At 52.3% G+C, this 14,102-nt stretch overlaps 1 protein-coding gene across 1 annotated transcript in view; it reads left to right on the top strand.

Annotated features, from left to right (window-relative positions):
* The first annotated feature begins 3,374 nt into the window (after positions 1–3,374).
* ZNF185 (zinc finger protein 185 with LIM domain) overlaps positions 3,375–14,102 on the top strand; it is a 40,992-nt gene continuing 30,264 nt past the window's right edge. Inside the window, exons 1-11 of the mRNA XM_041000034.1 lie at positions 3,375–3,408; positions 3,563–3,686; positions 3,967–4,032; positions 5,768–5,806; positions 5,898–5,975; positions 6,635–6,724; positions 7,466–7,552; positions 8,238–8,321; positions 8,645–8,683; positions 10,340–10,423; positions 10,817–10,891. Coding sequence (XP_040855968.1) covers positions 3,375–3,408; positions 3,563–3,686; positions 3,967–4,032; positions 5,768–5,806; positions 5,898–5,975; positions 6,635–6,724; positions 7,466–7,552; positions 8,238–8,321; positions 8,645–8,683; positions 10,340–10,423; positions 10,817–10,891 — 800 coding nt within the window. The remainder of the gene's footprint in view (positions 3,409–3,562; positions 3,687–3,966; positions 4,033–5,767; positions 5,807–5,897; positions 5,976–6,634; positions 6,725–7,465; positions 7,553–8,237; positions 8,322–8,644; positions 8,684–10,339; positions 10,424–10,816; positions 10,892–14,102) is intronic.

Below are 14,102 nucleotides of genomic sequence, written 5' to 3'. Positions count from 1 at the left end.
CTTAGAAGGAGGCAACAGAGCTGGCTGCAGGGAGTGCATCATTTTGTGTGGGGCTCCCAGGGCCATCAGGGTCACCAGGGTTCTGATCCCTAAGAGTGTTGCCTTGGGCTGCAGTGGGCTATCACGGCACAGGGATCACAGGTGTAGGCTCCAGAGCCCTGCTAGCTGGACTGTGCACAGAGGATGCTCCATGAAGAAGACAATTCCCTTGTATTTCTCAGGCACCATTGAAGGATCAAGACCAGGTGAACATTTTAGCACCTGAGATTTTGTTCAGGCTGGATAGAGTCCGGTAGGGGCACAGGAAGACTCAGAGAGGCTCATACACAGGCCCTGGAAGCTTTGTCCAAGTCCATTCCAATCCTACTTATCACTGCCCCCAAAAAGCCAGTGAAAGCAAGTTATAGGGCGATGGTCCTTTGTTAAGGGCTGCATGATTGCTGCTTGAATGGATGGAAGAAAATGTGTGCATAAAGACGACTTGAAGCATTAAATTGTTGCCAGACTTTCATCCTCATACTCAGCCTTGGCATGCTCCTTGGCCCATCAGTGTTTTCCTCTTGTGAGCTCTTCCCTAGGCCATATTGCAGTGAGGGGAGGAAATGCTGACCATGGGCTTACCCTTTAGAGACTTGTCCTCCGCCAAGCTTCTCACCAGCAGCACCTGGTCACTACTCAGGAAATCCTGCCTCCCCTCAACTATTGAAAAAACATTTATCAGGCAGATCAGATTTATGAAGAGAAGGAGAGACAAAGATCATCCATCCACTGGTTTGCTTTCCAAGTGACCACAACGGCCGGAGCTGAGCTGATCTGAATCCAGGAGCCAAGAGCTTCTTCCAGGTCTCTCACATGGATGCAGGGTCCCAAGGACTTGCATCATCCTCTGCTGCTTTCCCAGGCCACAAGCAGAGAGCTGGATGGAAGTGGAGCAGCAGGGGTTAGCCAATTGAGCTATTACGCCAACCCCCAGGAAACTGCCTTCTGAGTGATCCATAGCAAGACCTTTGTAGATCACTAAGGCTGGTGGACCAGCAGGTCCTGTGTGGGTCAGCAGATCCTGGGTCTGTGCTTGGCTATGGGACTTAGACTGGGGGAGCACCCATAGGAGCAGTAGTGGCTAGCTGGCCTGGGCCTTGAGGGAGAGGTAGGAGAGCTGGGGTGGCATTCAAGGTGGGGGGACTGACAAAGGTACTAGGAGTCTCAGGCACACAATCTTTTTGCTGACACTGAGGGGGCTAGGGAGAACAGAGCCTGGACCAGATCAGTGTGTCTCTGGTCTTAGAAGCAATGGGAAGCCCGGACAAGCTGAGTGAAGCATGCGGACTGATGCAGTCAAGTGGAATTAGGGGCTGCTGACTGATGCTGGAAGGAGGCGGGAGAAGAAATGCAATTTGACTTTGGAAATAAAGCCATGCCTGAGGCCGAAGAGCTGATGTGGAAATAGCAGCCTTGCTCTTAACATGGGGGTCCTTACTATCTATGTAGGGCTCTCTACAGGATCCCAGAAATGTTCCCACCAAACTTTGCTCTTGTTCACTCTGGGCTCTTGCACGTGCCACCCCACCTTGGCTCAGGAGTTACTGGTGGCCCTTCTGCCTCTGCCATCCTACGTAGGTATGAGTCCTAATTTGAAAAATGGCTTCTTTGGTTCTGATGTGGCGGGGAGCTTCTATGGAATGTGGGTGTTAGGTATGCTCAGGGGAAACTGATACATTACTAGGATGGAGTTAGCTTCCCAAACTATGGATAAACTTCACTTGCTTGCCCAGTTCGTGTGTGCAAGGGGATGGCTCCAGTCCCTGAGGCCCAGGGCCTTGGAAAGGAATATATCTTTGATGTGCTTGTACAAGATAAATTATACCACCAAGTATGGTTTAGCAAAATTACAAGGAACTTAAAGGCCAAATGGTAGGGGATCCTTTCTTGCAGGCAAGGCTTCAAGGCACAAAGCAGATGAGGGACTCCTGTGAGGTCTCCCAGGGAGTGCTCAGGCTACTCCTGTCGGCCCACAGGCACTAATTCTCTCCATGTGCCCCACACATGGGGCCACCCCAGAGGTGGCCAAGGCCACAGCTGGATCTACAAGACCCTATAGGATCACGGATAGGATTAGCTGTGCTCAGCAGGACTCTGATGGGGCTCCTATCCACAGTGATGAGGTGTCTTCCTGGCGAATGGCGGCCTCAGGCCACCTGGGCTACTCGGAGGTTGCAGTTTATTGGAGAGCCAGCTGTTGCTGGTGACCGGGAATTTCATTCATGCCCAACCCCTTCCCCTGCCCATTCCAGTGTGCCCTTGACTACAGAAGGATGTTCAGGTCCTGACAGCTAGCAGCTGGACTCAGACAGGCCCAGGGGTGCAAGGCCTGGAAGAGAGAGTCTGCCTCACCCTGGGACCAGGTCAGCACAACTCAGGGTCCTGCTCACACACTGAGCCATCAGCTCTTCTTTTGAGGTCTAAGGAGCTGGTCAGTGAGCAGACTCCTAACCTGTGCCTTCTGTCTCCCACACTCTCACCCTAGCCGTCCCTCTGCAGAGATGGCCTTGATGGTGCTGTGTAAGCCTCGGAGAGCAGCATGATCTCTCTTTAATCAGCCCCAGCTATGGATCCAAGTGGAGGCAGGGGGGATAGCAGAGCCCGTGGCAGGTGTGGTACAGGCTAGCAATGGGCACCCTTACCATGATGTCCTGGTGTGCTCCTAGAAGGCTCCTGGGAAATGCCAGCGGGCCCCTGCTCTTTACTTCAAGACAGATCAGCTACACACCATCAGGCCATTCTTCTGCTTGACTGGGGACTGCCAAATAGCCCCCTCCCAGCACAAGGAAATGGAAAGGCCCTGCTCCATGGTCTGGTGAGCTTTGCTGTGCCAGGTGGTACTAGGCTCAGTACACATTCTGTCCTCACAGCCACCCTGAAAGGTGCACTTCCATAGTCCCATTTTATAAACAAGGAAACTGAGACAGCTCCGAGTGCTCAGCTGACCTAGCCAGTTTCTAAGGGATGCAAATTAACTCCAGAACAACAAGTCCCCAGCACCCACTTTCCCTGTTACCAGCTTCCTCTACTCCCCGGCCTTGGGGCCAGAGTCTGGTCATTAGCACTCTTCAGGAGGTTCATGTTCTGCCCATGAATTCCATGTTCTCCGGGTGTGCAGCCCTGGGCAGACATGTGGGTGGAGACTTGGCTGGGCCAGATCCAGCGACTGCTTGTTCCCTGGCACCTTTCCACTGGCCAGGATTTCACCAATTTTTGTCCCTGGTCTTGGCATGCCAGGACCTACATAGTGACTCCATGAAGTGACAAGCTTTGCCCGCCCTTGTTGCTAGGAGCGCCGTTGATACCACAGAGGAGGGATCTGCAACATAAGGACCATGAGTATCTCAGCTCTCAGAGGCAACACAAAAGGTGAGGCCCGGGCTTCAAGCGTGTCTGCCACCTTGTAGGCCTACCTGACGGGAGCCACGGGCACTGTCTGGGTGGCCACGGGAGAGCAGCATGTTGGGAGGTATCAGGGTCCTCGGGCTTACTTTCTGAGGCTGCTTGACCTTGGCCCTGCCAGGGAAGCCTCTGCCACCAGGCGAGGAGGAACGCAATAACGTGCTCAGGCAGATGAAAGTGCGAACTACACTGAAGGGTGACAAGAGCTGGATCACCAAGCACGATGAATCGGAGGGTCGCAACATGTAAGTCCAAGAGGTCTGGGGGGATGATGGGGAGGCTAGGGCCCAGCCATACCCAAGGCTGCTGAGGGACTTCCACCACTCAGTGCTCAGCTAGGCCATGTGCTCACACAGCAGCTGCGGAATGCAGAGGATAGGTCCCAGGGTGGCCCATGCACATGTGGGGATGAATCAGAGAAGAGAAAGGAGAGACTTGGAAGGCGCCCTGGAAGAGGGAAGCCATGGAGTAGCAGGTGGCAGGGAACCTGGGAACCATTCTTGAAGGACCTCTATTTTGTTCCAGTGAGCTGCCCTCATGCCGGACTCGTGCCACTTCCTTTTCATCAGCTGGGGAGATGTCAAAGGCCAGGTAAGACGTACTGTCCAGTGGCTGGCATCCAGGATCTCTCTTGCAGCAGGAGGCCGTGGAGGGAGGCCATGTTGCACAGGGGCTTGGAGCGTCTGCCGTGAATCGTTTGAAATGCACAGGAATGGTGGGGAAAAGAGCATAGGAGTGCCTAGGTCCAGGCTGCTAGTCATGTCATGTGGCCGTGGGGAGAGCTGGCTTCCCTGCTGGGTCTGTACAGCTCCGACTTCACCTGGGATCCACATTATCATGGAGAGGAAGACTACTATTCTGAAAGCCCCTCCCCCCGCTCCACAGGGTCTCCAAGGTGCTTAGAGTTCCACATGAATTCACCTCTGCAGTTACTCTTGACTGCTGAGCACACTCAGTGACCAGCAGGCCAGGAAGTCTCATGTGTGTGCTGCAGGTGTCCTCCAATGAACAGCAGACTTTGACAGATGACCAAAGGAGCCTGGCTTCTTTTATTTCAAAGACTTTTCTGTACCAGTGTCTAGGGCACTGTAAACTGTAGGCACATCCTACTTTAGTCTGTGCTCCAAACAGTTGGCTGTTGGTGGTAGGTGCAGTGCAAGGGCTTCTCGGGGGCCAGTAGCGGTGGTGGCAGCAGCTGGAAGGGAAGCGAAGGGAAGGTGCCTTGTCACGCTAGGCTTTTGCTTGGAGATGCACTGGGAAAGCACTTGCTAAGGCACTGAGTCAGGGCCAGAGCTGGGCTCCCTTGAGGTCTACATAGCGCCTTCCAGGGGACCCAGCCAGGAGCCACAGTCAGCCTCTGCTATGTACCTAAAATGGGGGACATGACTTTTCTCTGTTGGGACTCCCTCCAAGCATTCCAGCAACTCAGTCACCTGCAGGAGGCTATATCCTGTTAAGGACAGAGTCTGTGGAGATGGACAAATACTAGCCAGGGCTCCGCATGGCCCTTAGACCCAACATCTTCTGTTCCAGCCTAAAACTTTTCTATGGCTGGGTAGAGGGACTGTCCATCCTGAGTCCTTCTCACCTCACTCAACTGTAATGAAGACTCCTTGAAATACCCTAAATCGCCTGCCTGCCCCCAAGCCTAGAAATCAGAACTCTGACCATCACTTGCCAACAGCTCTGTGTTTGGTGTTCTTGGCCTTCCCCTGTGAGTCCTCTGAGCCACCTCCATTGCTGCCAAACAGGAAGCCCCTGCTCCCAGTGCTTAATGCCTTCCAGCTAACTAAGCAAGCCAGGGCCATATTCTTTGGTGGCAAACTTCCTTCAAGACTTGCAATGTGAACCTCTAAGGGGCTAAAAGAGGGAAAGCTGTAGAGGAGTAGGAAGGAACTAGCAGCTGGACCCTTCTGAGCTTTCTTCTGCCTGCCAAGACATTTAAGCAGGGATCTTCCAGGCTGAACAAGTTCAACCCTGAGAATAGAGCTTGTCTTGGGGAATTGTGGGATTCACCAAGGCCGTGGGAAGTCCAACCTTGGAGCCACTGCCTCTGGAGCAAACACCCAGCTGTGTACCACAACCTCCCTGAATAACTGTCGTCAATGAGGGCATGCTAGACCTGCTCACCAAGGAGTCAGCCATGGGCACTTCCCCCAGGAAGCACAAAACAGGCAGAGCAGGGCAAGCAGCTGGGTTAAGGGCGTGGGAGTTCCTGGACTACTGTCAACCCACCTCCTTTTCTGTAAGTGCAGATGGGATAAAGCAGGGCAACCTGAGCCCTCCAATGCAGCCCCATTTCTCTTTCCACCTCTTCCCTTGGTAGGCTTCCAAACACAAGGGCACCCACTGGCTACATCATCCGGTAAGTGATCACAGGACTCTGTCTGCCTTTCCATGTTCCCCCATCCCCTGTGTCTCAGCCCCTCACAAGCATCTTCTGGGGTCTCTTCTAGGGGAGTGTTCACCAAGCCCATAGACAGCTCATCCCAGCCCCAGCAGCACTTCTCCAAGCCCAACGGAGCTCCGAAAAGGTGTGTCTATTGGGTGCTGTCCAGCCAGGCAGGGGAGAGGTGTGCAGACCTAGCACAGGCTCCTAACAGATGAAGGAATTTGCCTGTCAAGGGGTGGAGGTGGCAGCTCACCTCCTGCATGGGCCAGTGCAGGACCATCCAGGAAAAATGAGATTCAGTGGGATGCAGTTCAGCTGCATGGCAGGGCCTGCAGGCCTTCAGGTTGATTTGTGAGTTCTGGGGCCAATCCTCTCGCTCTGGTCATTGAGACAGAGAAGAACCTGGGAGGGCCTGTGTCCAGAGTCCCCTGTGTCTGACAGCTGACCCTCTGGACTTGTGGATGGCGTTGAACTATGTACCGTAGCCGACTTTTTTCCCAGAAGGCCCAGGCAGTATACTATGTTAGCACCTGGCATGAGGCTGAACCTGCATACCCAGCACAACAAAAATGTTGGGTGGGGGGCGGGGAAGGGGCTGGGAGAAGGGAAGCAAAGACACAGGCAGGAGCCCACCACACCATCACCTTGTTGTTTGGCTGTGTCTGCTTCATGGCCGCAGGGTGGCACAGCTCACGGTGCATGACAGGGCTGAAAGCACAGGGAAGAGAGGCTGAGCTGTGCAGGCAGACCTGGAAGGCTGAGAGCAGCAGGTGAGCCTATTGAAACTGTTTGCCTCTCCAGTGATGCTGCTCTGGTGAAAGCAGCTTCTGCTGCCTCTGGCCGTGCCCCCTCCTCTGGCTATAAGATGACCACCGAGGATTACAAGAAGCTGTGAGTATGCATCCCAGCCCCAGTTCGTTCCTTCTTGTAAGGAACAAGCCCAAGCACTGAGCACAAGCACACCAGAGTCAGCTGGCTACTCCCCTCCCATCATGGGCCAAGGACTGGCCTGGCCTGACCCAGCAGGGAGTGACAAGGCCCAGAACATCAGATGGCCATGCTGACTACCCTTGTGACCTGAGGGCCTGCAGGAAGCTTATAGAAGCAGCCCTACCGGTTTGCAAAAAGGGTTAGGGAGTCGTGGCTCTGGCTGGCTGCTTCCGGGACGCCTGTGCTGCGTTCTTGACCTCAGGATCTCTGGATGCTATGGATCCGGGTAGCCTGTCAGGATGGCATCCTGTGCCTGAACCTTGGCCCCTTCTTAAATAGGAACCTTTGGGGTTTTTTCTGGCTTACCTCTTGAGGTGCCTCTCAAAGCCCTCCCCTTGGCGTTCTGAGGGAGGGGAGCTTTGCACACACACATGAGATGTATATGCAGATATCAGCTATGCCACATCTTTCTATCACATGCCCTGCATCATCCGTGCCATGGAGTGCCTGGGACCTCTTTCTGGGGAAGCAGGATCTCAGCAGGGAGGGAGTGGAGCTGGTTCTGCGGGTGGCAACACCCATGTGTAGTGGTGGTGGTGAAAGTCAGGCTGCTGGGGTAGTGGCAGCTCGGCCTGGAACCATGGGGGTGGTGGGGAAAAATGTGTCCTTACCACCTCCCCCACCCCACTCCTGCCCCACCAGGGCGCCCTACAACGTTAGACGCAGCTCAGCATCAGGAGTTGCTGAAGAAGAGGAGGTCCCTTTCTCTGCAGATGAACAGAAACGGAGGTAACAGGGCTCTGGGCACCCCCGCAGGCACCATGGGTGCCCTGCTTTCTCATCTCTCCCCCTTTCCCTGGCAAGTCTTGTTACTCCTGGGACTGCTACAGATGCAAGTACCATTTGTTTCTCCCCTTTGCCTCTCTGCCACCCTGTACCAAGGGACCAGGGCAGCACGTAGGCCCTGCAGACCTAAAGATCTGCCCTTGCTGTGTCTGCAGTCTAAACATCTACTGATTCATCTTTGGCTCAGGAAGCACAGTTACCTTATCCCCACCCCCGCAGTTCCCTTGGCAACCCTAGAAGCCTCCTAAGAGGAGAGCCCTCCATGCCATGGGTTGCCAGGCTTGGGCAGATACATCCAAGAATCAGGAGCCCTGGAGCTACCTGGCATTGAATTTCTGTCCCACCACTGAGCCTGTGTGTGTTCTGGGGTAAGACATTAATGTTCCTCAGCCTCAAATTCTTCATCTGTAGGTCATCGAGATGCTAGCACCAATTTTCCTGGGTTGGCAAGAAGAGTATACCCCATGCTGACCTTCTTTAGTTGCTATCTTTCTCTTGACTAGTACTTGGAGCAGGTGCAAACCTGACTTCCTTCCCCTTGACTGCCTCAGGAGAGCCTGAGTCATCTTTAGCATGTACTCATATCTAGCTTGATCCCCACCAGTGTCCCTATCCCGTGTCACCCCAGATCAGAGGCTGCCAGCAGTGTGTTGAGGAAGACGGCCTCACGAGAACACTCTTATGTCCTGTCAGCTGCCAAGAAGAGCAGTGGGTAAGGTATATGGTACAGGGTCCCGGCTGGGCCACTAGCTGGCTCCATGTTGTGGGACAGCTGCTCTTTCCTTAATACTCCAGTCTTTTCTGGCTGGTGAAAGCATTAGTTGAAGGACCTACCCCATTGGTCCTCCTAGCCTGACCTTCTGGGAGTCTTAGCTACATGTTCCAGAAAACAGAGAGGCCTAGCTCTTGCCATCACGGCAGGAAAGGTGCTGGGGATGGGAGAGAGGCCTGGGACTTTCTGAGGCACCATAGTCAGGGTTCCATTTGTTCACGGGCTCTGCCCAATCTGTCACTGTTCTGCATCCTTTTTCACAGCCCTACCCAAGACACACAGGCACCATTTATCGCCAAGAGGTAAGTGTCACCAAGGGGAGTTTTTGGCTGGTAATGAATAAGGCCTCTTGTCAGCCATGGGGTAATGTGGGCATTGGTGAGAGAAGGGGGAACGGTGGGCCTGCTGTCTGCAGCCAGAGGTGCCCAGAGGGCTCGGCTGCAGCTGGGCCACCGGCGGGCTGTGGTGGTGTGTGTTGAGGCAGCTGTGGCTCATGCTCCCATTTCGCTGGGTTCTAACAAGGAGCTGTTTCTCAATCCTTCCTTCTGTCCCACCACAGAAAGCTGCTCCACAGACTCGTCATCAGGAGCTTTCCTTCCATCAGCTGGGGAGCCTCTGGAGTTAGTCTCAGCCCCATAAAATATCTTTATGCTTCTTGCCCCACTCTCTGCTCTCACCTAGGAGCATGACAAGAGACACGAAGACAAATTCCTGTGGGAGTTGATTATGACATTATAGATGGGCGCTAAATGATGCGTGCAGTTTAAAAGGAATTGATCAGGATGTCATCACACTTCAGCCAAGTGAGGAAGGAGTGTCATTGGCTGAGGAAAATATTGGAGAAATTACACAGAAGAAACTACTAGAGAGTTGGATTTTGGGAGCATTGGTCTCGGTGATGAGGTAGCACAGCAAGCTGAGGTCTGCAAAGCAAGGAAGAGACAAATGTTCCAGACAGAGGGCCAAGCCAGTGCAAAGGCATGAAGCTTAACATGCTGGAAGATCAGAAAGACTGACTGGATGACGCTGACCCGGGGTGGCGGCAGCACAAAGCGGACACAGGGACAGCTGTGTTCTCCATGGCCGTGTTAGCTTCCAGTAGCTGCTGTCACAAGGAAGCTCAAAATACCAGATCTGGCTGCTTTTGAGATGTTGGGCAGAGCAGGAGGCTGAGCTCAAAGCGTTGGCAGGGTCGGGTCCTTCTGGGGCTCCTAGTAAAGGAACTGCCCCGGGACTCTCTCCCAGCTGGCAATCCTGCTCAAAAGGACGCCAGTCATTGGATTTAGGACCCACCTCAATCTGGTAGGATGTCATCCGTCATTACCTGTGCAAAGATGATTCTCTCCATGTTCTCAGGATGCCTCAAGTGGGGATTAGCACATGTCTGTATATACAGGGTTTTATGGTCTGATACCGCCTAGGCATTGCTGCCCTTCCAATTTTGGTCATGACTAGGTAAAAATAAGGGTGACTGGAACACAGTTGTTATATCTAGGAGGTGGGCACATGTGCACTGTAGATGCTTTGGACAGAGGGATGAGTCATTGCTCAGGTGGGAGAGAGTGAGGACGCATAAGATTGCTGCATGAACTTCCACATGGCTCGTGGTTTAAAACTTAGGGTTTGTTTACTTTTGGAATTTTCCATCATACATTTTTGGACCACAGTTAGCTGAAACTACGCAAAAGTCAGACTGTGGATAAAAGGCACTGTTATATTTCTAAATAAGGGCATAGTCTCAGATTCCCTGGGGACATTAACTTTGGGGTACACTGTTTACCTCAGTACACTGCTTGTCGTCATCTGGAGTTTCTGATTCCCCAGCCTGGGTCACCTTCCTGACCTTGACCTTGAAGTGCTGGACCACTTAGCCACCGCAGGAAGCAAAGCCTTAGAAGGCCAGCAAGCTCCTGGACAACCAGGAAGACCACTCAGGCCATTTCTTTTCTTGCCTACAGGGTTGAAGTGGTGGATGAGGACAGGCCTTCTGAGAAGAGTCAGAGAGCATCAGCGCCTGCAAGGCCTCTCCCTGGCATGAGCAGGTAATCAACCTCCTTGGCAGGCACTTTTCCAGCTGGAGCTCACGGCCCATGCCCCCTTGTGTCCAGTGACAGGATGAAGCATACAAATCGGCAAGTACCCAACTTACTAAATGTGCTAGGATTGAAAGGAGTAAAACAATGTGGCCTCCAGGGAGACAGTACTTGGTTCTTATCTGCTTAGTACTTATCTGGGTCACCTTAACCCTTGCACCACTGAGCCTGGTAGCAGCACAACACCTGGAGAGAAAGGAGCAGCACTGGAGCTTGAGCAGGCCAGCTGCCACAATGTTGGCTGCTGTTGGTAGGCTTGCTCGTGGCACCACTGTAACTTGGCCAAGTTCAACCTGGCAGTGAAGGAGGCTTTGTGCCACTCACAGCTGCCTTCTTTGCCAGGATCAAAGTGTCTCGAGCGATTTGGACTGAATGCACGCTGAGTGTGCCCAGTCCTGTGGGGAACCAGGAGGCCAGGTGGGTACTGTCAACAGGGCCTACCAGCCAGGAAGGGTCTGCCAGGTGACAGACTGGACAGGCTGCGTGCTGATGATCTCACTTGAGGCAAGACCTTGATTGGCCCTGGTTTCCGAGCCCAGGGTATTCAAGAAGATAGCAGTGCTCTGTTTTCATGGGAGGAAGAGAGATCTATACCTGCTTATGATTGGTGCTGAATGGTGCTCAGCACTGGAGGCAGCACCAGCATCTTTGTTGCGGATGTTTAAAGCACCGGACTGCTCTGAGAGCTTTGCCCAGACCCAGGTCTGCGAAGAGCTACACCAGTGTGACACCAGAAGAGCAGGGTGTCTGGCCCTGTAGCTCACGTCTCAGGCTCCAGGGGCTGTCCTGAGTCTCCTGATGCCATTGGGACCTCAAACTTTTCCACTGTCGTCCGCAGACCTGTGACTCCATCCTCTTGATCCTCAAGCAGCCTTTGTTGTTAAGACCCTCTGAAGTTATGCAAAGGAAGATCTGACAGATCTCTACAAGGCAGCATCTAGCAGATTCGTTGGTGGTTGGGATATGGGGGCAAGGGACGTTATGACAAAGGGTTGTACGTTGGGCAGCTTAAACAATAGAAATGTATTCCCTCCCAGTTATGGAGGTTGCAATTCAGAGCTGCAGGCATATGGCTTCCTCTCTCCGTGTCCTCACAGGGGCTTCCCTGGGAGTACACCTGTGTCTTGATGTTTTCTTCCCATAACAACATTAGTCACATTGTATTAGCCATCTTTTATTTTTTTTTTTTACATTTATTTTGTTTTTATTAGAAAATCAGATAGACAGAGAGGAAGCTCTCCCATCCATTGATTCACTCCCCAAGTGGCCACAGCGGCCGCAGCTGTGCCCATCCGAAGCAGGAGCCAGGAGCCTCTTCTGGGTCTGCCATGCTGGTGCAGGGTCACAAAGGCTTTGGGCCGTCCTCGACTGTTTTCCCAGAACACAAGCAGGGAGCTGGATGGGAAGGAGGGCCACCAGGACACGACCGGCACCCATATGGGATCCTGGTGCATGCAAGATGAGAACTTTAGCCACTAGGCTACCACATCGGGCCCATTTTAGCGATCTTTTATTAAAAGATTTATTTCTTTTTTATTGGAAGGTCATATATACAGAGAGGAGGAGAGACAGAGAGGAAGACCTTCCATCCGTTGACTCACTTCCCAAGTGAGAACAACGGCCGGTGCTGACCCAATCCGAAGCCAGGAGCCAGGAGCTCTTCCAGGTCTCCCACATGAGTGCAGGGTCCCAAGGCCCTGGGCCGTCCTCGACTGCTTTCCCAGGCCACAAGCAGGGAGCTGGATGGGAAGTGGAGCCGCTGGGATTAGAACCGCGCCCATGTGGGATCCTTGCGCGTACAAGGCGAGGACTTCAGTCATTAGGCCACCGTGCAAGGCCCTGCAATCTTATTTTTAACTGCATCACCTCTTTAAAGGACCTGTTTCTGAATCCCATCATATTCTGAGGTTCTAGGGATTGGTCTTTCAACACAATTCTTCAGGGACACAAACAGTATATGTCTTTCATTGCATCTTGCTTTTAAAATTTTTTTTTAAAATGCTATAAGTGGTTTCAAATACTTTTTAAGTAACAATGTAGGAGAATTATGTTGTGTTCTGTTTTGGGTTAAAATGGCATTTTAACATTTATTCCAGAATTCCGGTGGATATATTTTTAAAATATTTATTGCTCTTTATTGGAAAAGCAGATTTACAGAGAAGGAGAGACAGAGGGAAAGATGTTCAGTTCACTGGTTTACTCCCCAAATGGCCACAATAGCCACAGCTGAGCCGATCTGAAGCCAGGAACCAGGAGCTTTTTCCAGGTCTCCCACATGGGTGCAGGGTCCCAAGGCTTTGGGCTGTCCTCGACTGCTTTCCCAGGCCACAGGCAGGGAGCTGGATGGGAGGTAGAGCAGCAGGAACACGAACTGGCCCCCTTATGCTAGGCGAGGACATTAGCCTCTAGGCTACCACCCTGGCCCTCCTGTTGCTAGTTAATACATATCATTTGGCTATCACAATAAGGTGGCTGTCATAACAAAGTACAGTCGACCCTCCAGAAATGGGTTCCATACATGTAGATTAAATCAACTGCAGATAAGAAAAAATGGAGAAATTGTATATATACTGAATATTATAGCATTCTTGTTATGATTCTCTAGACAGAGCAATGCAACAGCTGTTTGCAAAGCACTTGTACTGGGTATTGTGAGCCATCTGGTGATGACCTAAAGTACGTGTGAGGACGTCTGTTGGTTCTTTGCAAATGCTATGCCATTTTGTATAAGGGAACCCTGGGAACAGCATTCTTCAGATACTGAGGAGTGACTGCACCACAAATTGGGGGTTTAAAACAACAGAAATATTATTTCCCTTTTCTGGTTCCTTTTGGGTCAAGGTTCCTCCTGGGCTATGAGGGCAGGATGCTCAGTGACCATGATGAGGGCGTGGCTCAGCAGTGGCCATCTTCCCTGGGTGTTTATGCACTCTCCTTCCTGTGCGTGTGCCTCCATGTCCCAATGTTCCCTTTGCACGGTGACGCCTGTCACACTGGGCTGGGGTCTGCCCTAATGACCCCACTTGAATTTGATCAGCTGTGGAAAGGCCCTTCCTCAAAATATGGTCACACTCAGGTACTGGGGGTTAGAAGTTCAGCTTGTCATGTGGGCAAGGGGTGGAGGAGACACAATTCAACAAAAAGCAGGAGCTGACCAAGGAAGAGGCTTGAAAATGACAGCCTGGAGCAGTTGCATGGCTTGAAAGATCAGGACTCAGGGGCTTGGGAAGAGGTGGCAGTTACCTTAGGCCTTGGTGCCTGAGTGTCTTGCCTGTAGAGCCATGGTCTGCTTTGAGTGCCCAAGAAGGTAACCTGTACATTTCCAAGGGAGCAAATGAAAATGGCCTGCAATTGGATGGAACCAGCTGCAGCACTGAGAGAGAAGGGCAAAGTAAGCAATGCTTATTTTGTTAAGTTAGCAAGGCACTCCAAAATTTGGGGGTTGGGGAACACATGAACTGCCTGGAGTTCTCAGCCTGGGAAAAACAAACATGGGGACCAAGGCTACCGCTTTGGGGTCTTTAAAGAGCTCCTATGCTTAGGACAGGAAACAAAATTGAGTTTCCTATGTGGCCCTGAGGAATGGAAGCAGGACCAGACAGTGTTGTACACACTGGCATCTCACAAG

The sequence above is a fragment of the Ochotona curzoniae genome, unplaced genomic scaffold (assembly GCF_017591425.1).
Source record: "Ochotona curzoniae isolate NIBS_2020 unplaced genomic scaffold, NIBS_Ocur_1.0 scaffold_1852, whole genome shotgun sequence".
NCBI lineage: Eukaryota > Metazoa > Chordata > Mammalia > Lagomorpha > Ochotonidae > Ochotona > Ochotona curzoniae.
The sequence above is the reverse complement of the archived record's forward strand: the minus strand, read 5'-3'. Positions and strand labels throughout refer to the sequence as shown.